Source organism: Camarhynchus parvulus, chromosome 1 (genome assembly GCF_901933205.1).
Source record: "Camarhynchus parvulus chromosome 1, STF_HiC, whole genome shotgun sequence".
Lineage (NCBI taxonomy): Eukaryota > Metazoa > Chordata > Aves > Passeriformes > Thraupidae > Camarhynchus > Camarhynchus parvulus.
The window spans coordinates 74441177-74466859 of record NC_044571.1 but is presented as its reverse complement, the minus strand read 5'-3'; the positions used below and the strand labels follow the sequence as shown (position 1 = coordinate 74466859).

The 25683-nt window shown below is 37.7% G+C and overlaps 1 protein-coding gene across 3 annotated transcripts in view; it reads left to right on the top strand.

Moving 5' to 3' along the window:
* Positions 1-25683, top strand: part of GRIA4 (glutamate ionotropic receptor AMPA type subunit 4) — a 216885-nt gene that overhangs the window by 164189 nt on the left and 27013 nt on the right. For all 3 annotated transcript variants that reach the window (XM_030961258.1, XM_030961346.1, XM_030961431.1), the window contains exons 11-13: positions 2865-3235; positions 4640-4838; positions 9718-9965. In XM_030961258.1, the coding sequence (XP_030817118.1) occupies positions 2865-3235; positions 4640-4838; positions 9718-9965 (818 nt within the window). The remainder of the gene's footprint in view (positions 1-2864; positions 3236-4639; positions 4839-9717; positions 9966-25683) is intronic.

Genomic DNA, 25683 nt, shown 5'->3' with positions numbered 1-25683 from the left:
TCAATCTTGTCTCTTTCTATAATATTAGAAGGATCCAGAATACATCTGTACTTGGTAATGGTGGAGCCTTGATTGAAATGCTGTTACAGATGCAGTTATTTAACTGTGAAGTATCATTAGTCTTTGTCAAAACAGATTTCAATGGCAACGAAATCATTAATTGTTTTTGCACCATAGTTATATTGTTAATCATTTAAATCCATAATTATATGGTGTATGTTAACTGGGCAAAGCACATAATTATCATGCACAGCTATTTTCATGATTTAGCTTTTGCAAGGAAGAGTTTATGTAGGCTTTACATGGTACACAATAGTCATACAAAAATAGTAATATGATCAGTCTGGGGGGCTGTAGTTTCTCCAAGTTTTTGGCATTTAATTAATGACCTAGCTATATATTTTCCTTAGATTTCTTGGCATAAAATTGATTTATCAAAATTATGAATTATCTGATACTAGATCACTATTGTAAAAAAATTGGTTAAGTTTCTATTTCTCCTCTTTAACTCCTTCAAGTACTGTAGGCAGCAGTTCTGATCATGTTCAAGTCCTGCATACCCTATTTGAGCATTTAAATTTCGTACGATAAATCCTCTGCAGTATTTCACATATAATATGCAATGTACTAAGTAGGTATTCAAAACCTCCTCAATTCACACTAACTTGGGGAAGTCACTTTTCCAGCTCACACTGTGAAAACTAACAACCCTCAGGAATCTGTGTTTTAACTCCAGTAGAAACCTGCAGACAGAAAAAAAACCCTGTTAGCCAACACCTTTGAAGACCAGTGACTAGGTCTGTCATTTACACTGTGTTAATGAAGATACCACTATAAGGCAAACACAGAGAGGATTGGCAGGAAGAGATCACAGTTGCCATGAGTCTTTTGCTTAGTCAAAGGACTCCACATTAGGCATTCTCAATAATTAAAATTTAGAAATACAAAAGATGTTGACTCTAAAGAAGGAAACTATTCTTCTGGAGAAAAGCTACTTATGAGTAAGATAAAAAAGAAATATGCAGAAAAGCCAGTAGCTCAAACCATCCTACAGTCTTTAGACTACAGAAACTAAGTTTACTTTCTAATTTTCAGGCTAGTTGAAGTATTGATATTGATATTTTGATATTTTAGACATGTTACCCTTCTCATAGAATAGCTGTTTTCATAAAACATCTGCTTCAGCCTGATTTAGAGAATCACAAGGGATTAAGAAGCCAAATTTTAAAAAAATGCCTTGTATAACAAAATGTAAATTAAAATTCAGAGGATTAGCAGTGTTATCATAATGTTTACCTGAGACATTAGCACCAGAGGTAATTTCTGATACCTTTGCAAAATTATGATTTCAGATGCATTGCTTAAAGTGTAATATCTTTATATAAAATTTTGGTAAGTGTTTGCATCACAACTATTTCAGAATGACAGATATAATCTGATGATTAATATACATCCATCTTAACACAAATGTGCATTTTTGGGCTATGAATGAGTCAATTCTTTTGAATTATTTACAATTGCAAAACTGCCAAAATAGGTTTAATTTTTAACTACCTAATACTGGTTGAAAATTAAATTCCATAAACATATATGGCTCCATATGAATTAGAGCATAAAATAAAAACCACAGATTATTTTAAATGCATTTACCTGTTTCAAAGTTGTAAGATAATAATAAGCTCCTTTTCAATATTTTCTTTGGCACACAAGCTATTTACATAACGCTGGATTAAACTATTTGAGCACATCCTTATTTTTCAGTATGTTTTAACCTCATTGAAACCACAAAGTGTTCACAAAATACAGTTACTCTCCTGAGCCCATAAGCTGTATAGAAGTCCACACTGGTCACAGAGCACAGGCTCTGCTGTGTGGCTGTACCTAGACACAGCACCATGGTGATGAACAGGACACAGGTTTCAGCAGCTCTTGCATCTCTTCCCCTCTCAGAGGTGCATCCTTTGCCCCAGGTCACCACACAATTCCCATCTGAAGCACTGCTGCAATGGCAGCTTTAGTGTGAAAGGCAAGGCTGGGCAAGGAACAAACCTTAATGTAGTGTAGCATCCCTAAGGAGAAAAGCAACGCGTTAGTTTAGCCCCAGTATTTTATGGTGCATACAGACATCATTGTTAGCAGCCATAATCACCTCCATCAATATTGATTCATTCAAGATTGGCATCGTCATCCAAAAAACATGTTAGATATACATTTAAAAAATATTCCTGACACTAGTGGGAATGGATTCAGCAGACATTTTATCCAGTTAGCACATGATTTTACACACCTATTTCCTGTATACTTGCCATTTTTTGCTGTTTAAAACCTAATTCAATCTTATTGGGCTATATGTCACTTGAGACAGCTCTGTGCAGTTTGGTGAAATCACAGCAACAGTTAATCACTTTTGCAGCCTCATGCCATTTGGAGATTTCCTGAATCCATGAACTGCTTTACCTCCAAATATTATTATGTCTTACCAAAATACAGCAATTAAAAAGTCTCTATACATTCAGTGACAATAAGGTCATTCTCATTTTCCATTCTTTCTTTAATTCCTTTATTTAAATCTAAATTAATGCCTATACTGCTGCTCACCTCTATAAGATTTAAGAATCTATTCTTTAGCAGAAAAATTAAGTATTTGTATAATTTTGTAAAATAAAAACCTGCAATGTGTTTGTTTTACTGAAAGCATATTGAGTAAATGCAGAGTGTGATAGAAGGAAAGAGAAAAATGCTACAAAGAGCATTTAAGCCACAGTGTCCTGATGTAAATAACATACCTTTGGAATTAGCTGCTTACCAAGTGTATAAGCACACATCAATTAATCTATACATCTATATTTCTTTTTTCTTTATAGAAAGCAGAGATTGCTGTTGCGCCTCTGACCATCACTTTGGTACGAGAAGAGGTCATTGATTTTTCTAAACCTTTTATGAGTTTGGGGATATCCATTATGATCAAAAAGCCCCAGAAATCTAAACCAGGAGTATTTTCCTTCTTGGACCCTTTGGCGTATGAGATCTGGATGTGCATAGTCTTTGCCTACATTGGTGTCAGTGTGGTCCTGTTCCTAGTTAGCAGGTTTAGTCCATATGAGTGGCACACAGAAGAACCAGAGGATGGGAAAGAAGGACCCAGTGACCAGCCTCCCAATGAGTTTGGCATATTCAACAGCCTCTGGTTTTCCCTGGGTGCCTTTATGCAACAAGGATGTGATATTTCCCCAAGGTTTGTGTCAAATCTTTTTACATTTGCATTTTGTCTTCAACACTGAGGCATAAAACCTTCTTTCATTAATTTTCCTGGCAGTGTTTTGAAGTCCATTCTTCAACCTTTAATTTTTTTTTCTTTTTTTTTTAATAGCCATGATAAGAGCAAAAGATAATCTACTTGAACTTTCAGTCATTACTATTATTTTTCCAATGTCAATGTGCGTAAACCCCAAACAGCTGTCAGAAACAGCAGATTCACACAGGGGAAATTCCACCGGGTTGTCTTCTGAAGAACTGTGTTGTTGCTGGATTAGTTCCATTGTGCTACAACCATGAAATGCACACAGTTGTGCTGAATATCTGCCTTGCATCAAGGGATGTCCCACTTCTGTTTCAAGTTCTACAGTGCTGCTTCACAAATATTGCTGTCTGTGAGAGACAATATTTGACTGTTTCTGAGAAGCCAGACTGTGTTGCTCTTAGAGCAACAGAGAACATGCCTCAGATCTACTACTTTTGGTTCTATAATACATGATTAGTCTTATAATATATGATAATCTAGTACATGATTAGTCTAATACGTGCACTCCTGAATTTCTCAACATTTTATGAAGTTCTGGAACTTTAGTGGGCAGTAACTAAAACTTTTTAATTAAATATTATGACCCAATCTTTCAAACTTAAAGGCTTCATTTTAGCCATTTGCAGTGAAATTTTGAGTGTTCAGCATTGGCCTAATCTTTGTATTATTGAAGTTAGCAATAAAACTGGTACTGATTAAGAGTGAATGTGCCTTGCTCCTCAACAACCTTCTCATCAAATTGCAGGTATTGAAAAGGAAAATACAATTTTTTACTTAACAGAAATGTCTCTTCTATCACAAAATTCTTGCTTCTTAAAGAAGAAAAATGTGAATGTTCAATGAATGATTGCAGTAGCTTATGGAATTTCTGAGAAGTCTGGGTGACAGGAACGTGTTAATCCTAAAGCCAACATAATCCATATGCAAAGCCTTTTGCAATTTTTTTAAGAGGAAACCAAGAAAGCTACTGATTTTAAGCTACCATGATTTACTTTTGTCTCCAAAAAGAGATTACCAACGCAGTATTTTTTGACACTTTTTTCCTATTTTTAGGCATGTCCTGAAATAATAGGAACACTGAGATTACTGTCCAAGAGGATTTAAGTTTCAGTGTATGTGTGATACACATTGGTACAGCGGACTACACTGTAGACAGTAAATTTCTAGAGTAGAAGCATCTATTAATATTTAAAATGCAAATGATCTTCCTCCCATTGATTGTTGCTTAATGACAAATGTTCAGCAATAATGGTGCCTTCACACACTCTCTCTCTCTCTCTCTCTCACTTTTCGTGGCTCAAGAGACAGGAAAATGTGCATTATCTTATTCGTGTTTAGATCCCTCTCAGGTCGCATTGTCGGAGGTGTCTGGTGGTTCTTCACGCTCATCATTATTTCATCCTACACTGCTAACCTCGCTGCTTTCTTGACTGTTGAGAGAATGGTCTCCCCCATAGAGAGTGCAGAAGACCTTGCCAAACAAACCGAAATTGCTTACGGGACACTGGACTCAGGGTCAACCAAAGAGTTCTTCAGAGTAAGTTGGCACATCCATTAGAACAGCTATCCCTACCAACCACTCTTTTAAGATGTTTGGAAATGTGAAATAATGTGACTTTGCAATTATATGCAGTATAGTTTTGTAACTCCTGAAATGCTTTACCCCCCAAGACAATTTGTTGGATTTTTCAGTTTTTTAATCTGTGGAAAACTTATTGATCTTGTCAAAAAAAAAAAAAAAGAGATGCAAAAGAGATGCCCAGGGGGATACTGAAGCAAGTGATAATTAAAGCAGCATTGCACTATTGATTCATGTGAAGCTACAGTACTGAAGTGATGTGCAGCATTGAAAGCCTATGATGGTAAAGTGGAGTCTTGCAGGTTTTGTTTCTGCTTATGGATTTGGCTGTGTGCATTTTGCTTTAGGGTCTTGGGTGGTGGGCAGGAAATGCATTTTTTAATTTGCTGACTTTCAGATGGATAATAAAGGGAAAATTTAACTCGAGGGGATGTGGTTGGAGCATTAGGAAACAGCATAAATAGCCATTCATATGCCTGTGCTGTCTCTATTGATTACTTCATTGTCATTTGCTTTCCTGCATTAGTGTGGTTGGTATGTAATCATTTGCCAGCTGGAAAGCAGGGAGCTTGGGCGCATCACAGGCAGCACATAATAAATAGTCCTTCCTGCTTTATTTCATGACTCCAGCAGATGAAAGTTAAGCTCAGCTGACCGAAGTGAGTTTAGTGTTTAAACACAGCTCTGAATAAATGCTGTGAGCCAGTCCCCCTTCCTTCAAAATTGCACAGGTAATTAGGTCATTATTTAGCTGAAATGTGAAGATTAAGGGATTTTTAGAGGTCAGGAAGATGGACTGAAAATTTCTTCTAATTGCCTAATTGAAAGGAGTTCTGTTAGGCACTCACACGCACCTTCACTGTTTTCAGTGAAGGTGCGTGTGAGTGCCTAAGTTTTCAGTTTGGCCAAACTGAACTCAGTAAACCATTAAGAAGATTTTCAGTGCCATTTGGAAACTGTAGACAATATCCATTCAAAGACAGTGTCTCAAGTGAAATAACCTTTTTATTGCAACAACTATCCCCATAGAAGTGCTTGTAAATCTGTTCTATTAGCTGCAGAAAGATGATTTATAAGGTAGAGATTTCACTTAACAAACACAGTGATTGGACTTTCACATCATGAAACTGCTCAAGGAGTTAAGTTTAACCCAGTTTTCTAGATTTCTTCTGTAGACACTGGAGAAAGAAAAGCAGCCCTGTGCCTCCTGTGTGAGATGTGTGTGTTATGGTGAAATAAAAAACACATTTAATTATCTGCCTCTCTTCTTGAACTCTAGAAGGATCCAGCTGAAATGGCTATGGTGCTTGGAACCTAATTTTTAATGAGGACTGTTCACTAAAAGGTTTCTAACTACACCTGTCTTACTATTTTTTTAATGAGTACAGTCCCTCCTACTGATTAATTATATTCACCTATGTTTCACCCATAAACACATTTTTAGTTCTTTTTGTGGAAAGTTAGATATTTTATTCTTGGAACTCGAGTTTCAGTCCATCGTAAGTTGAGGTGGTAGGCACAATATATGGGTACAAATAGTTCTTTCTACTAGAATGAAACTGCGATGATACTTAAAAACATGATGCTGATGGTCAGGCAGATTTATGTAACATTGTATTTATTAACTTGTTGCATTTTCAAGAGTATCTAGTCCTTGCAAATTTGTTAGGTGATGGTATGCAAAAAGTAATTCCCAAAGATACAGTAAAGAATGAAGGACTGGAATTGTTTTCTTAAGACTTTCAAAATACATATACAAGCCATTGTATTGAAGTAATGAGATCAGATATTTTGATGTAGAAACACTATTGGTCATAAAAATTTCATGGTTCTTTTAAATCATCCTGTAAACACAGAGACTCTTTCAATATTTTACGCAAGTTCTCATTTTAAAGAGAAGATACTATGATGGAGTAAAAATGTCTAAGGTGACAGCCCTTCTTTCACTTCAATCTTAAACGGCTAAGAGAAAAAAGAAGGAAAATCAATGTTATTCTTTTTATTTTTTCTTTTCTTTCAAAATACAGAGGGAAACTGAAAATAACTACAAATACTAAATACTATTTCATATGCAAAATGTGAAGCTTAATGAAGATTTAAACTGTGTTGATCACTTTCTTTAAAATAGTTCAGTTGAGGCCCTGCTTTCCAATTATTTCTAATATCTCTCACAATATGGTGATTCTTAATGATACTCTATGTGCTATTTCTAAAAAAAATTTTTACAAAACAGGAAGAAAGATAAAATATCGACAGACAATATTTACACAAAAGCTGTTTTTCATAATACATAAATTAAGACCTAGCCTGAAACAATAGTACAAGAAGATTTGTGTGCCAAGTCGAACATTTTGTGGGTTTGGAAGCAATTAATTTTTGGTATTAGAATCATGTGTAACTTTTCTGTCAGTGGTGATTATCTGGCTGAAGATGAGCCTTCAGGACATTTTCTCATCATTTTGTCATTTCTGATCAAAATGTCAGAAACTCTGAACACCTCTTCAGCCGGTTTTAAATTTGGCTTGAAAGCAGAAAAGGGAAAATCATTTTAAAGCCAACATAAAGAAAAAGAGGAACTTTGATACTGTTAGCTGTTATATACTCCTATTTTTTGGTTTACATGCAATGAGAGTTGTATTTTCCAGGCAGACTGCTCAAGAGGGAAAGTAGTTAGTTTTAGCAGTTCTACTCAGAAAAGCCGGAAATTAAAATTATCCCAGCTTGGCTGACTGCAGGGAAAGCTGCAATGTTTTCTCATATGATAATAAAAAATATTTGTTAGTTCACTCTTCAGTTTTCACTCTGAGTTGACAGGTAGAAATTGAATGCAAGCAAATCAAAGTTTGGGAGAAGAAAATGTTAGAGAGCAGATACCTTTCTAGACTTTCCATATTTTTCTATTTTCATAGGCAAAGGAGACTAGATGATAAAAGAAAAAAAAAATTAAATGCAGCCTTTTTCAATTGAGGTAGAGCAGTGTTTCCTGTTACTAATCAAGCTGTTTTATGTGCTGCATAAAGTTATAAATGAAAGTGAGCTATTATATGGTTACTTTATAAAGAAATAGATGTAATGGATGTTAAGATGAGAGAAATGTTTGGAAGTGAAGGCAAAGGCAAGAAAATACTCTTGAAATTATGTCTGATTTATTGCTGCTCTCTTCCATTTTTTTCTTTCTGTAAATTTAAATCCACGTAATTACATCCGTGTAAAGCAAAAATAATGCATTGGTGGCTTAGTTTGTGCTCTGCTCCCAGCCAGTATTATGTAAATATAAAATAGCTGTGACTGTAGTGAAAAGAAAGGGTGACAAGTCAGGATGTGATTATGGACATACACAGCTGTTGTTGATTCAAATGTTATTATATTTGACAGAAAGATAAAATTATGCATACAGACAAGCTAAAAAGGGAAAGCACAATTTATGATGTTCTGCTATATGGCATTTTTATTGAACAGTTTTAGTAAAATGCCACTTATTTTCAGGATAGACTTAGGTCCCTAACAAATTATTTTCTAAGTAATGATACAGTCATTCAGTAATTGGTAAAAAGAAGTGCTTCAGGGAAATTACTCTCAAATATAAAAAAGGCTCAGTTCCAGGCTTCTTAAAGCCATTTTTAATTTATATAATACTAAGATTATAGGATTTAGTATTTGTTTAAATAATCTATGGCCCTTTGTTTTGGGGCTTTAGAATAATGAATATTTTTCTGGAGTGCTCAGCACAGTGTAGTAACAGGCTCGTAGACCAAATCTTGCTTAGCTAGAAACTCCTCTTGACTCAAATAAAAGCTGACTTGAGCATTAGGTTAAAAAGTCCTTTTTGCAGCATACATAGGGGAAGACAAGTGCCATCTGTTATTATAAAAACAGTGTGTAGTGTTCAGCTGACACACTGCTGGTTTGCATGTATGTATTGCTATTGCTGGAGGAAGCAAAGGAGTTGTTGGGTGAATCTAATGAGCATGGGAAACTTCTCAGCCTGACAGCATTTCCTTCCTTTCTTTTAGCGAAATTTTTTATTTGCTTTAATTTTTTATGAAGAAGTTTTATTTTTGCTTAAGTATTTACCTGCAGTTACTCCATGCATTCTCAGACAGGAAAATTTCCAATTAATGCACTCTAAGCCATGAATTCTTGTGCATTCTTTGAGAAAGTATATTTCTTACTCAGTTATTGGCAGGATGAGAGTCTTTAAAATAAATCCACTGATACTGCAGTTCTAAAATCATATCTAATTCTTTAAGAAAGATTTTAATGGCATTTTACTTTCTTTAGTATTTGCTCCAACTTGCTGTTTCCATCTTTTACTGTGAACCATATCTTCAAATACTGTATAGCATTTCTGAATATAGATCAGGTCAGTTCTGGACTCTGAATCATGAAAGCAGAAATCTTACTTAAGCTATTGTGGTTTTGATGGTAGAAGAAGTGGGTGTTAGAGAAATGCTTTAAGATTCAGCTCAGTATTTATGGGAAGATTATTTTACTGTTTCTCTTAAGAGTACAGTCTTATTGTGAACATCTTTTTCATATATCATTCCCTAAAACACATTGACTGTGAATTCCTCTATCTAACAGTAAATTCAGCTTTGCAGGTTTCTTTTTTGACTGCTAGAGGGTAGCCAAACTCAAAAATAGTATCTGGTACTATAGTATTGATAATTTTCTTTTTTGTCTCTTTTAAAATAATGGAATTCAGATAAAACCCTTCTCCAAGATTTTCCCAGCCTCAAATGTCTGAAAAATTAAGTATAATTTATTTTATTTGAGTAGTGCCATTCTGAAACATTGCAACATTCTTTTGTTCTAACTTGTTTTTGATTTTCCCCAGAGATCAAAAATAGCAGTGTATGAAAAGATGTGGACCTACATGAAATCAGCTGAGCCATCAGTGTTCACTAGGACTACTGCAGAGGGAGTAGCTCGTGTCCGCAAATCCAAGGGCAAGTTTGCCTTCCTGCTGGAGTCCACCATGAATGAATACATTGAGCAACGAAAGCCATGTGACACCATGAAAGTGGGAGGAAATCTGGATTCCAAAGGCTATGGCGTAGCCACACCGAAGGGTTCTCCATTAAGGTGGGTGGAATAGTATAACAATATAAAATGTGTTGTTATAGTATTCCACCTTCCCTGATGTCCCTGATATAGCTCTTTTTGTTTTGTGTGTGAACATGGTATGTTATTTTTATTTTCTTCCATTTCATTTTTTTTTGATCAACAAAGGTAACCATTTCTAATTGCAATATGGATTGAGCAGCTATAGTTGGCATATGTTTCAAGGCCATATAAAAACCAAACTGGTTGAACACTAGCTACTTGAAGTCAGCCTCAATAGAATTAACACTGGTTATTCTATTTCATCAGCTTTTTTCACAGAATTCAACCTTTTATAGCAGTATTATGCTTACATTATCTACATCGGTATCTGCATCAATAATATGCCTACATTTTATGTTGTGTTTATTGATCTTGGTTACTAATTTCTGAGTAAGAAGCTGCTTGTAGCATCTTTTTTCAAATGTCATCACTTGGAGGTAATTAGTCCTTCATTAAAGTACTTTTTTACAAAAGCACCTTCTTATTTAGAAAAAACGTTTGTGTTTCTAGCATTATGCATTTCAGTACTGCCTTCAAACTCACCAGTATTTTCTTTTTCATGGCATCAGATACATTCAGTAAAGTAGGAGAGTTTTTGATTCACAGGCAGAACATTATTTGCCTTTCATTTAAATTGTCAAGGGACAAAAGTCAGCTGTGTGTTAAAATTGGCGGTGTTTACCATTCTGTTTCTTTAATGTTTAATGCAAACAAAACTTTCATTTTCTAGTGTAGATTTGCCAATTTTCTTGAAAACAAAAGAGCAACTAGGAGTTGAAGGGAGTCTGACAGTGATAAGGTGCACATGGGTGGGGGAAAGGGATGCTCTGCAGAGTGCCCTGCACCCCATTTCTCACATTTGTACTCATGATAAGAGATTACAATGTGAAATAAAGGGGAGGAAGTAGGTGTGAGGGAAGAGTTGCAAGTGCGGGTGTAGCCATGTGCCTGTGGATGAGGTAACTAAGGACCTATTTGTCTACATCTGTGACTGCAGAGGAGACATCATTAACCACTGTGTAGATAACTAGACTCACTCATAACTCATCAGTTTAACCTGCACACAATGTCACAAACATCAGTAGCTGTAACTGCATTACAAGGATGGTGAAAGGAATATCATTAGAATCATTTCCATCCACAGCAAAAGAAGATTTGTATGTGCAGGGGAAAATCATGGCAGCTATTTCAGTGACTGAATATGAATTTTTGGTCCTTAATATTCAATACCTATCAGATTTAAAAATTGCCGCCTTCACTGCTGAACAAAGTAGTAAGAGAACATTAAGGAGGTGAGAGAGGGAAAATGACAATAAAAATGTTAATTCTATAGAAAAACACGTCCAGAACTCATAGAGTAGTTAAAGGTAGAAGGCAGTGCTAATTAGAGAGGCTGCTCTATTATCTGGATATATTTCCAAAACACTTGGTTTTTATTTTATATTTATGATAAATTAATATCTCCTTTTCAGTGTTTCAGACAACCTAAGAGTGGTAGGCAGCACTGCAGTTTAGGGTAGTAAGAAAATGCCCCATTGCTGACAGTCAGGCTTTACTAGGACATACATTTTAGGAGTACTTTGGCTGCTGTCATATATGTCCTAGCAGTGGGCTCTTTGCTTTAAGTGTGCTTTATGGTGTTCTTTAATCGCTTTCCCTTTCTTCTGCAGAGTATTCAATACCAACAAGAGACAGCCTGTTATAATGAGCACTGATAGCCTGTGGAAGTTGATTTGTGTCAAATTTGGGCTTATTGCAGGTTTGTTCAGTTGGCTAGACAAGGATACCTAGGAGTAATGGGGATGAGGCATAAAGCAGGTAGAAGTAAGAGGGCCTAGTAAGACTAATAAGAGCAGAAAGGAAGAGCACAGCCACGATTTTAAGGATCCAATGTGAAGTCCTGGTTATATCCCAGCTAAAGACCAAGCTCCCAGACAGCTCAGTGAAGCCATAGTTTCATCTAACTAGGGGTCAGCAGCTGTCATTAGGGTGATGTGATCAAAACCATGTCGTTTTTCACATCCTACCTTCAAACTTGTTTCAAAAAGCAGAATAGGGGAAATCCTACCAGACTTGAAAATTGGACCAAATCTTCTTTCAAGCTGTCTCGACTGGCTGTCCATGTCCATGTCTTTCCTGAGCCTTTCTTTCACATGTGCTAAGCTGCTTGTTCTCCTGCTGCACCCCATTCCCTCTCCAGCCCCAGTGACAAACCATCAGTGCTGCTTACCTACTAAAAACATTAAGCAACACACTTAATGTTCTGGATAAAAATAAAGAACAAGCAATACCTCACATTTGTACCACCTCTTTCATGTATATCTATGGAGAGTAGCACTTACAGAAGAGGGGGGGATCTTCCTCCCTCTGTGTTTTTGAACAGAAAAGAGTCAGCTGTAAATTTTATCTGCATGTTTCAGTATTTTCTGAATTTTTAACATTTAGAATATGCTGCTTTTGCTATTTTGACTGCATCCCACATGGTAGTGTTTCTGTCACTGATCAGATGACTTATGTAACTGCTGTCTGCACAGATAATTGCAAATATTGAACATGCAGCTTGAAATCCATGAAGGGCAGGCTAGCTGAGCTCATTACATAAATTAGTCAAAATACATAATTAGAGATGAGAATTGTAAATTCTGTTTTATTTAATAATCCTAATTTCCTATTTGAGTTATATGTAGACCACAAATTACTTGATGTCATTCACAAATAATTGCAAATAGCATATAAAATTTAAACATTCAATTGCTATCTTTGGTTTGTTCAGGACTAGGGGAAAAAAACAACTTTTCCAAATGAATTATTCATATCAAATTAATCACTGGACTGTTTGAACACCTACTCCGTTAGAAGTATTTTAGTCTTAATCCTCCTCCTACTTACAATGATATAAATCAGGAGTTTTTTCCCTGAAAATATAGTAGCATCTGAATAAAATTGATGTGAGTCTATGGAGAACCAGATCATATATTTTCACACACATAACTGACAGAAAGTGGTTCTTGCTGTAGCACAGAATTAGGGATGGTTCCCTGCCATCACATCACCGGGCTCATGTTCATTACAGAGCACATACCCATCACTTGGTTCATGCAGATGAAATCCACCTGTCAGAGAGAACCAAGGACTGGCCTCTCTGTTGCTCATGACCGTTCACATGAGCAGGGTAGTGGATTTTAATTCAAAACTCTTCCTTGTTGGGTTTCATGCTACACTCTTGCAGTGTTCAACCAGTACCTATTGGCTAATTAGAATGATTTATTCTCAGTGCTGGTGCAGTATTACAATTAATGCATATCACTCAATGGAGGAGAATGGGAAATACCTGATGTGTGTTTCTTTTATGCCCAATGGGCAGTACCACCTCACATATCATGTGTCTCCTTCCTTCCTTCCTTGTCAGTGATATTCATTTCTATATGAGTTGTAAAAGACTGTCGTGTTTGAGAAGTAATGTGGGATTGAGGGCAAAGGCTTTCATCACAACAAAGATTGAGTTTCTCTCATGGCACTACCCAACTGTTCTTACTGTTTCTCCTCCTACAACGGTAGGTATCCTTCCAAAGCCACTGTGTGGTACTCAGTGTCAATTAATGAGTTTTTTTCTTCAAAGGTGGTGCTTTCAAAGGTGGTTAAGAGAGTGCTGCTTGTCTGCTTAGCAAGACCTACCTCTATAAAAGTGTTGTCATTAGAAGATGTTCTTGTGGCCAGATTTGTGGCCATCGTGGATCACCCCTGGGTCATCTGCCTTGCCACTTGCAGTAACTGTGTTATCAGAGGGCAGCACCTGGAGATCTTGTGCTACTCAAGTCCTGTGCCTTGCATGCCTCTGCTTTTCTGTTTTAGATATGTAGGCATCATAAACAAGTTTGAATAGTGAAGAACATGAGAGAGTTCTCCACCCTAAGAGGTAATGATAAAGAAGTTAAGGGCAGTATTTTCTCAAAAGTACACTAAAAGCTTTTTCAGCATTTTGTACCTTGAAGCTGTTTTTTGTGAAGGGGAATGAGAGGTTGGGCTAAAAAATGAGTTGTTATCATTTCTTCTCTTACTGTTTCAACTAAGGACATTTGTCCTGTCCTGTAGCCAAAAGTATGCAGCATGGATGAGTGAAACCTGCGAGGTCATAAGTGTCTGGTGAGACACTTTGAGCCCAGGAAGATGAGAATGGCAGGATTCGATTTAGACAAATAATAGAAAAACTTTGAATAGATGCATCAATGTGTTTTAGAGATTGGTGATATTTGTTCACCAACCTCATGAAATCCAGAGCTCTAATAAGTTCCTGCTATTGGAATTACGGGTAATGTTTATATATATATATGAACCTGGGATTCTATATTCTATTCAAGTCTCTATTCTTTTTATGTAGTAAAGGATTAACTCAGTTTGACTTTAGGAAGAATTCTTTGTGTTCTGGAGAGGAAGGCAAAAAGGGCCACCTGGTGATATCTGCTGGTTTTTGCAGTGTGACATCTTGTGACATGAACTGACTCTTTGCACTTCACCTGTTCTTTACTGTGTTTAACATAAGGTGTGCAGCGTGGAAGGTGCATCAGGGATGCTAGTGTTGCAGATGTAACCTTGCCATCATTTTAGCAACTTATATGGAGAGAAAAGTGTAATGTAAGTGAAGCTAGAGATTTTAGTTTCCATCCCCTGCAAGGGAGGAGCTCCCTGACGGTTGCTTGGGGTGCAAAAGGCATCCCAACAGTGTCCAAACAGTGTATGGATTCTCCTGTTTTGTATAATGTAATGTGCGATACCTGAAAGAGATTTACCCTGGAAGTGAGAGATCTGTGGTGGAAGGACATTTTTCTTGAAGAAAAAAGAATCTGTGGGAATAAGATAAAGATCTGTTATGAGGGGAGTCTTTGTGTGCATGGGCTCTGTAATCTACATCTTGATCTCAATGACTTCATCTTCTTGTTTTCCTGAGGTCAATCTCTAAAACTGCCATTCTTTCATTGCTTCATTTCAATGTGGTACTACAGCTGGCAATGTTGCCTTTGCACAGATATACCTAGTATGGTTCGTTAGAAATCTAGTGTTGGAAGAAAACTTATTTTGGTAACTCATGCTCATTCATAAAAAAAATTGGCAGACTTACATAGGATGGAATATTCCTCCCCTTTTTTTTTCTGGTAAGTGATATTTTCTTTCATTTTTTTTTTCATTGACCTGAAAATAGCATTATGATAGCATAGTTTCTTCCAGTGGGACTATTTAATTTTTTATCAAATGTTGTCCTCAATGTTTTTGTAGACCAGACTATAAGGAGCTTATTGTGGAAAGAATTCCCAGCTCATCATTCACTGCCAAAGCTGTTTATTGTGAACTTAAATATTATTCTGAGATACACACCAGTTCTCATTTTACCCTGGATTTGTAGGTCAGTGAGCTGGTAATTCACACCAGGGTCTGTAGGAAAACCATTGGAGTCATTATGCAGTAGTGAACTGTAAGGACAGGTAAAATCTTTTCCCCCCAAACTTCTCATATGCTCTGGTTTCTTATGCTTTCTATAAGATTAGATTTGTGTGTACAAAAGGATAGGTATGATATTCATAGACTTCCTCTGAGTAAGAGAAGAACTAGGAAAAATATTTGAGCTGGCCACCCAAATTTTTTACACTGTCAATATTTGGTGCTGCAGAGGACTTCTTCCACTGTTGTTTTTCAATGGTTTTGTACTGCAGAAATCCATGAATCTTTAGAAAAAATAGACTTTTCCCATCAGTGAAGCTTCCTTGTACAAACTGTGTTGTATCATAAAGGAAGCATTTCCCTAGACCATTCTTCAGTATACTCTATATTGTTCAGTTATCAAAGGTCTTTATAGATTTTTAATTTTTTAAACCTATATTGTTGGTGTAACTATTCTACCTTGGCGTTTCTGTGGATCTGGGCTGCATTCTTCACCCAATGGCATGTCCTTGTTTCTAGAATTGGTACCAAAATAGGTAAAGGTAATGTATAGGTGGGTCATCCTGATAACATCAGCGGCCCATGTGCCTGTGAGCATGTTCTGGCACTTCAGGGAGATGAATGGGTATTTCTTTTGCTGGTTAGCTGTCTTCTGGTTGGCAACACTGGCACATAAAGGCCTCCCCAGATCATTCTGAAGACAAGCAACCGCCACAGTGAGGAGAGATGCAGAGGAAGCAGGTTTGATTTTTTTCACATTTTCCCTCTCCTGCCAGAATGCCTGGTCTTGCCCTTAATCAGTGTGTTGTGCACAGAGTCGTTTCAGCAAAGCACTGTAGAACCTCAAAACTGATGTTATTTATATACAATGTAAAGAAGATGTAGAAAGAACTGGTGAATAATTGAGGTTTGATGATTAAAATTAGTGATGTGAAAATACTGAGTTTGACCTCTACACTTTTGAAGCAAAGGCCACTGGAGAAAGCAAAAACCCCTCCATAATTATGGGGTGGTCTGTTGATACTTGAAAGAACAGGATTTTAGTCAGCTTAGCAGAATTTTCCAGGGTCATTTCTTTCTGTGATGCAAAATTATATGAAAACTAGAAGGTGATCTGTACCATTTTATACATATATAAACATCATCCTGTTTGACTGATGGTGTAGATCATACTGTATGACTTTGCATAATATTTTTCCCTTCACTATAGGCATAGCAAGGTTTGAATTACCACATCATTACCATTCAGTGTCAAAGCTTATAGCTGAGATATTTCTCAAGCAGGTCAGATCCTTCAGAGCTTGTTGAGTTTTCTATCAACTGAAAATAACACTTACTAGGTAAAAAGGCAAAGAATGGGCCATAGCTTAAGAAGGAATATAAAAGTCAGGGGTCAAAACAAGATCAGTGAAGAGAACCTGACAATGAATGTTAGCAAGTTGTTCTTTCAGCTGAGCCTGCGAGGCATACTTAATTTTGGTTACCTGGGTTATTTCTGTCTAAAAAACAGAGTGTCTATTTGAAAAGTAAATATAAAACCTTGGGAACAGAGATTTGAGTCCCAGCTTGCTCTGATCCCCACTGATGCCTGTTGGATTAATTTCATAATTTTTAATCAAGATAAGGGTCTTCCCTGTGCAAAAATAGGGCAGTAAAAAAAGGGAAAATTTGATGATGACTAATAAGATCCGCTGCAAGATGTGCAAGCAAATGTTTTGAGGCAAAATCTTCTACTTGAAATAGTTTTGCCCATTCTTGCAATTTTTACTTACAGAGGAAGGAAATTGTAATAATTCTGATTTAAGTCACGAAATGGCAGTAAAGAGCATTGCTATTGAGATAATTTCTGATACTTACCTCTTTGAAAGGAAACAACTCATTAATGTCCATGATGCTGCATTTGCTGAATTTTCTCTGACCTGGGGAGAAAAAAAATCACTCCATCTTTCAAGTACTTCAAAGAGCCATCTCTGACCTGCCTTGCCTCACAGAGCCTCTTTCTTCATTGCCACTAGCAGGAAGTCTTCAATCTCAGACTTCAATTCATAATTGAACAAAGCTCTCTGTGGTTTGGAGGAGAAATCAAAAGTCACAGGAATTTGTTCTGCTGCCGTTTCTGTTTTCCTACACTACAAATAACAGTAGAAGCAACTGATGGAAGGCAGAGCTCTTCCAAGAAGCTTAGCTCCCACCTTGGTTACACTGTCAGATTCTGGTGTCTCTCTGCTAGTATCGTTCTGCTCCTTACTCCAAGGAAAGTCTTGGGATTTTAGTGAGAAAAGTTGTGAAATTAAGTGTTTCTGAGCAGCAGTGAAAGAACAGGGCATGGAAACAGCAGTAAAACTATTTCATAGAAAGGTTGGTTTTGTTTGTTTGTTTGTTTGTTAATCTAAACATTTCAGTGGCAATAGGTATTTTTAAATTAGCAGTATAATCAGTGTAAAAGGGGAGCTGCCATTTTGTACCTTCCACTTTAGTATTTTCTTAAAAGCACAACAAGGCTTTTTTAAAAAATATTTTTACAAGCTATTTATGCAAGAGATTTCTCATTCTGATATTTAGTGGTTGCTAAAAATTTCTTTATTGTCTTACAGAAGCATTGGGCCAGTCTGAGGTAGTAAGCACCATGAAAATTCAATAACAGGCTTGTTTTCTACAGTCAGAAAGAAATCAAGGCAGCAAAAAGATCTGAGTTCTTTTCTTGCTTGTCTGTTTGAGAATTGTTTGAATGCAAACAGGTTAGGAGCTTCACAATTACAAACCTATCCAAATGAAATTTGTCAGACTGTTGAATTCTCTGACAGGTAAAGAGGGGCTTATATTCAAGTATAACCAATGAACTTACCTCAGACTATCAGCAAAGGCCACAATGTCTCAAAAATACTGATACCATTGCTGTGCACACGTCCTACTGATTTTCTGAACTTTTACAAACCTTTGATAAGCATTAATCCCCACTGTATGCCAGTGGGTTACAAAAGGTTATGGTTGTTTTCAGTCTATAGATCCCCTGAGAAATAAATGCTGCCTCTTGCCACTTCAGAAATAATTTTCTCCTGCCCTTTTCCCTGCCATTTCCCCAATCCCTTGTAAAGCATCTCAGCAGAGGGCAAGATGCAGCCCTTTATATTTTTAACAATGCTGCCCATTATTATTTCTCTCTTTTCTTTTTATTACAACTCTCTGGCTGTTTAGGTGTCAAGTCCCAGGAACTGCCCTTTGAAGTTGATGGTACAGTTCCCAGCAACTGAAAGGCCTATCCCACTAAGATAATAATTGTTCAGATAAATTGTAGGTAGACTGAAGCAAGGGAGCAGGCTGCTGAAAGGCATCTCAGCAGCTTGTAACAATACCTCTCTGTGGAAATGACATTTGGGGTACAAATAGCACCTGAAAAACAGTTTGTGATTAATCTGTGTGATAGTTGCAAAACTGGCCACTTCCAATTGACAGTAAGTACAAGATGGACTCCACGAGACATAAAATGGCCATTTAGTCTTTGTGCAGCCTTGATTCTTGTGAGAAATCTCCAACCAAAAGTAGGGAGAAAAGTTTGTTTTCTTTCTTGTGGTTGCTTTGAACTGAGAACAGTATCTCAGACTGGCACAATGTGTGACAGGGTAGGCATTATGGACTGAACATCCCAGCATGAAAGGTAGAAAGGTGTTGACAGCACAAAACAAGATTCAGAAGTCTTAATGTATAATTTCAGCTACTGTGCATCTTGACACAACAGCTCTAAAATGCCACTCTTTCCCATCATCAGAATGCTCCCAAGGAGCTCAGGTTCCAAATAAAAATGGCTATATATGTATCTCACTGAACTGTACAAATTTAAAATATTGTTTGATTAAATAGTGACTTGTGGTTGATCAATAATTTTTCCTCTTAACTGGTCTGCTTTGTGTGTGGTAGGAGGTAGAATGAAAACTAGAGCCCTTTTTCTCAACTATCTCTAGTTATCCTTAGCTCAATTCTCTGCACTTCTGTAAGTCGATGCCTTACACCCGTTTTCTGCTTTCCTTCCTCTGCTTCCTATTCCAACCTAGTCACCGAGTGAAAGCTTAAATCAAGCCTGAAAAAGCATTTAGCTCCTATTTAACTATATCTTTTAGCAAATCACATTATGCTAAGCAATGCTGTGTGTTCTTTTGTTGTGATTCTCTTTTAACAGTTTTTGGCAGGATTGGCAGTTTTCTGTAGTCAAAGTTTGACTAAAATTTTCTCTGCAGTTTTTTAAAGCCAGAAGTCAACTGGATAAAAGGGATCCAAGCCTGACCTGATGCAGAGACCTATTTTATTTTTACACATCAGGTACTTCTTTCTACTCTAAAAGAACACATGAAAATAATAATCTGCCTCCAGCACGCAAAGAAAATAGAACTTTTTTAGTTGTTTTTTTTCTCACATCTTGTTCAGGAATAGCATCTCTGTGCAGGAAGATCCAGATCCCTTGCTAGTTTCCAGATCTTCCATTACTAGCAGCAGGGATGAATGAGGCCTGCAGGTGAGAGCAGCCCCAACATCTGGCAGCCCATCTGTTACCTCCAGAATATGTACAGCTTTCTCTGAACATAATTACACATCAGGCTCTTTCCAATCTGATGCTGATATGGTTCCATTTAGTGTGCACTGTATTTGTCACTATGTCTTTAAGAGGCTTTTATATGTAGAATTAGATGTTTGGATTCTTTGGTATGGATGCAGGCACCTGATTGCACACATTTTATGCTATGTCGCTTGTGTGATTTAGGTCTATTTTGGATCTTGAAACTCTTCAGCCTACAGAAAAATTCATGGTATCTAGTAATGTCTAGAAAATCTCAGCTTTTTCTAGAAAACCCAATTTGTCCATATTTCATATGCCTTAATGTAAACATTACTAGACAATTCTTCGCATTTTTACATTTTCAACCAAAATTTTGAATTTTAAGGTTTCCACAAGAGCCTTTTACTGCTTGCAACACAAAATATGAAGAGACAGGTTTTAGGAGGATGCTCATTCCTTTATGGGTTTTAAATAAAAAGAAAATGCCTTCTATCCAAAGGTAGAGGACTCACCTACATTCAAATCCTCAGCATTTACTAAGATCCAGCTCCTCAGATTTTAATCAGTATATGATACTGTTCTGATTATATTCTATACCTGCTGATTTTTTTTTGTTTAAAACCACATGAACACTTGACAATTAGTTTTGACTTTTCAGTTTAAATAATGCAAGCTCAGTCTATGAAAGTGTAGTTGAAAGTGAACAGAAAGTCATCACAGTTTCTTGAGGATTTAGGATTTTTTTTCCTGTCACAGTTAAATAAGCAGCCTGCTATTTTTGGCATCTCTTTTAGATAGCGGGCAATTATCCAAAGCAGTTTCCAATTAGAGTGCTTTTAGTTCATCCAATTTGTAGGCCACAAGAGAAGATACTGTTGCATTAGATAGAATAATTGCAAACATTCAGACTGCATCTAGAACACAACATCAATTCTTTTGGCCTCCTCACTTAAGAAAAACCTCAATAAATTGAACCTATTTCATGGAAGATGATCAAGATAGAGCTGGATATGTATCTGGACCTTCTCTGATGAGGAGAATCTGGGAGAGGTGGACTTGTTCAGACTGGAGCAGAGATGGTTTTGGGGCATCTTAGGAGTAGCCCAGAGTGTCTGCATGGGGGTCTTCGAGGATATGGAGCCAGACTCTTCACAGCAGTGTAGGGCAGGAAGGTCAGTGACAACGAACATAAAATGAAAGGGGAGAAGTTCAGACTGTATGTAAGGGGGAACTATTTCCCCTGCTTGCCTGAGGGCAGTCTGACAGTGACATTGCTCAGAGAGGCTGTGCAGTCTTCATCCTTGGAAGTGTACAAAACGTGACTGGTTGAAGCCTTGAGCAGTTTGGTCTGACCTCAGGACTGACCCTGTATGAGCAGGAGGTTGGACCAGACAACTCCTTAGGCATTTTCCAGACTGCGCTGTACAATGATCCTTTTTTGAAAATCATGGCTATGATAAGGATATCTTCATCTCTTTGAATCTCCTGGAGCTACAGGAGTATTTGGAAAGTTGTAGTAGCTTATGGAAAGTGATGTTTATGTTTCCTGCATGGTAGAAGGTCTTCTCCTGACCACTCGGTTTTAGTTACAATTTCTGTGAATTAAATGTCAAGCAGGTCATTTCCATCTGAATAAAATTTGCTTGCTGGAAAAGCAAAATAGAGTGAGAGAATTTGAAGTCAGTGAAGTAACTGACAGTGCTTCATACCTTTTCTTTGCCAGGGAAAAAGGAGCAGTTAACTTCCTAAGCGGCTTTATTTAGCTATTGAGTGATTGACAGCATGGATTTTTTTGGGACTCCTGACTGGGTCAAAATGTGGAAGAGTTTGTTATGGGAGTCAGGCCACTCAGGTTGGCTGTCTCCCACTTTTGGCAGGAAAAATTAGGAGTATGTTGTGGTTAAGGACTGAATCAAGGAAATACACACAGAAGTTTAGACTTAATCTATCTCTGGGAAACCAGAAGGATAAATTCTCTGTGAATGGTTACCTGAAAAGACACAGATTTCTGAGAAGCAATGAAGTTTGATTGCCTGAAGTCATGTCATACTGGTGAGCTTAGTTAATGACTCTGCCCAGATTTCCTGGGAGACTTGGAGGAGGTCTGTACTTCAGATTCACCTTTGCAAATTGAGGGTAATGACAATTGCCCCTCAGCCTCAGAGGAATAGTGAAGATTAATAGCATTATGTTTATTGTGCTGTGGATATTTGAAGCCCATTCCCACTCCAGATGTTTCTATGATTATTTCAAATCCATGGAGGTGTGTGCATAGGATAAACACAATGGTAGATTTCTCAGTGTCTTTGGTCAAAGAAACTGACCTGGAAAGAAAATGATGGGGAATTGTAACTTCAGCTAATGGTTTCTGAAACAGTCTGTGGTCTATGACCACATGTTTTGTGTTCCATTTAGAAAGCAAAGGCAGAAATCTCCATCACTAGTGGGCCCTACTCCATATGGCTTTTTTAATTAAAATTGGCACATGAGCATGTGTTCAGGACAACAGTAATTATATTATTTGTATCTCTATATCCACTGTGGAGATCTATTAATACTTTTCGTACTGTGTTTTCTCTGTAGCCTGGCTGCTTGTATTTGAAACATTACAAGCAGGTGTTACCGTATCAATGTGATTGTGCTTGATCCAACTGGTTTGAGAGCCGCTATATTTGCATTTCAGAGAGTGGTTTAGGTTTAGGAGGGAGGGACCATAAAGATCATCTGTTTCCAAGCCCCTGCCATGGGCAGGCACACCTTCTACTAGACCAGGTGGTGCAGTGGATGAGAATGAGTGGGACATAGTAAAGTCATGCCAGAATCATTGCACTGAGCTAACTGTGGCCTTTCCTTCACCGCCACCAGTGGCAGTATAGGGACACAGAGCTGCGCAAAAGTGAAGGTGCTCTGTGCTTAGGTGGAATCTGTTTCCATGCTGGGGGAAGGTGGAGAGTTTGCTGCTGTGTGTATGGATGTATTGAAGGTGACATCATATAGCTGGTTGCCAGAGGGATTGGATTGCCCTTGTGATCATTTCACCTGATCTTAGGCTGCTGTTCCGCTGGCTTCAGGGCGTTTTAATTATCAGCACACTGGCTATTGGACCAACCATCTCATCTGGTTGCTGGCACTGATAATGTTTGTCTAAGCATATCAGATATTCCTCATTAACTTCTGCAATAATATTCAGACAGAAAGTCCTAGGAACTCTTCCAGCTAATCCCCATTTTGGCTGCTGACCAAATAAGGCTTTATATGGCACAACTGTAATTGCTTCATTTGTATGGTATTGATCTGCCATTAGGCAAAACACAAGCCAGCATTTCACTAGGGCACAAGTTATGCGGTGTTCTTTATTCTTTGCATTGCAGTTGCAGCTCCAGTTCCCACCTGGGAAATAGCTCCCCTGTTTTTGTCTTTCAGTCTCTCCTTCTAATTAAAGTAATGAACTTCAAAGTGCTTGCACCATAATTGGACTAAAGCTTAAGAAAACGTGTCTTAGCTGGAATCTTTCCATTTATTGCCTTTATGAAAAAATCAGTATGGAGGCACAAAGAAGCATGAATGTAATGCTACAGAAATCCCTCATCCCTCTTCTCAGTCTAAGTTTAGACCTGCCAAAATTGTATCAACTGTACAAATCTCATGAATTAGTGATCTGTTTCTGGCGGCCATAAAAGTCAAGAATCCATCCTGATTTCTGTGCTGCCAGTAGCTTTTGGCATAGTGGCCATATTTCATTAATAACTTCATGGACATTGATGTCAGTGGCTGAATTCCCTCAGAAGCAAACAGCAGTTTTGCCCTACAGCTTTCCCGTGTGGAGTAAGCTTTTCTTACTAGGAAAAAGTTATTGAAGAGCTTGCTTGTATTGCAGCACTTTTCATACAGTACAGGAGGTTGATGGTATTTGGCTTCACAGACATATCATGCTCATTAAGAGAGATTATTAAGTGATTATTAAGTGAGACTAGGGCTTGGTGGCTGAAAGGTCTAACCAGACAGGCAGAAGGTTAGGAATAATACCTTAGGAACAGAACAAGCATGGGCTTGTTCCTAAAATAAAGATACAGACATAAATAGAACCACAGAATCATAGAGTCACAGAATAGTTTGGGTGTGAAGAGACACTTAGGGGTCATCTAGTCCAACCCTACTGCACTGTGCAGGGACTGAGTAGGTTGCTCAGAGCTCAGTCCAGCCTGATCTGGAATGTTTCCAGGAATGAGGCACCTCTCTGGACAACCTATTCTAATGTTTTGCCATCCTTATTCTAAGAACCTATTCCTTTTACGTAGTCTAAGTCTACCTTCTTTTAGTCTAAATCTGACTTTCTTTAGCTGAAAACCACTGCTCCTTGTTTTGTTTTAGCAGGCCCACTCAAAAGCTTTGTTCCCATCTTTCTTATTACCTCCCTTAAAGTATTGAAAGGCCTTAATAAGGTCTCCCTGAAGCCTAGTTTTCTTCAAGCTGAACAACTCCAACTCTCAGACAGTTCTGATGGGAGGGCTGCTCCATGCCTCTGATAATTTCTTGGCCTCACTCTGGACCCATTCCAACAGGTCCCTGTTCTTCCTGTGCTGGAGTCTCCAGAGCTGGATGGAGGTAGTCACGGGAGTGGAGTTGAGGGACAAAATCATTGACTCCGTTGACTTGTTGGCCGTGCTTCTTTTTATGAATTCAACTGAATGTGGCTACCCCATGAATTCCTGAGAACAGCAGTAGTACTTATTTTTTTTTCTCCCAAATGCAGCTCTGGGAAGATGGCAGAAGTTGGCGTTCTTTCTTTCACTGTAGCTCTTGCCACAGGTACCTATAGCTGTCACCCTGAAAGTGGTTAAATGCAACTCCTTTTGTATGACTCTTCTCTCAGGACATCTCAGAAATATTAGCTGGGATAGAGAATTTTTATCACTTTTTATGGAGAATCATAAGCTGATGGTAAGGTAGTTTATGAAAAAGGCATGCAGAGATGCTCAGTTGAGCACTTTTACTTGTAAAAGTCACTCCACTGTGACTCCTGATGTTTTTTCTACCATATCTTAAAGACATCTGACACTAATCAGGTGCTCTTGTGAGATCCTGACGCTTGCAAGAAGGAAAATACATCAACATATCATAAGGAGTAGAAAACAGGCAAAGACCATTTCAGATGTAGCTCCTCTCAACCATTATTGTATGTTCATAAATGATAGATTCAGCCTTACAGTAATGAAAAATTGGAGAAGTCTGAGAGCAAAATCTTTTCAAATATTGTCAGATTTGAACCAAATCTGCAAAAATTCCAAGTATGTTCAATACTGAACTAAAATCTTGGGTTTATGCCCTGCTACCCACTAAATAGAACATACATTTGTATAGCACATTGAGATATGGGGCTGGTTAGGAACCAGAAAACCTAATATTTGCAGTTAGTCCAGCAGGATATTTTATCTTCCATGATTTGTAGCGAGATTCAGCAATAAGTTCTGACTCCTTCTGGATGTCACAGTAACATTTCTTCTGCGTAGGTGATTCGACCCAGGACTGGGTCTTCCTGCAGAGGAAGGCTGTGAAATGCTCAGTCAAAGGTACAGTATTTCTGCCACTGCTGGGACATGTTGAATGGAGTGAAAAATTAGAAGCTGCTGCAACAGCTGCCACCTGCTTTGCTCTGGAAGATTTTGATGTAGTAAAATCTTCCACTGCATCAGGTAGCCAGAGTCAGTGAACTTA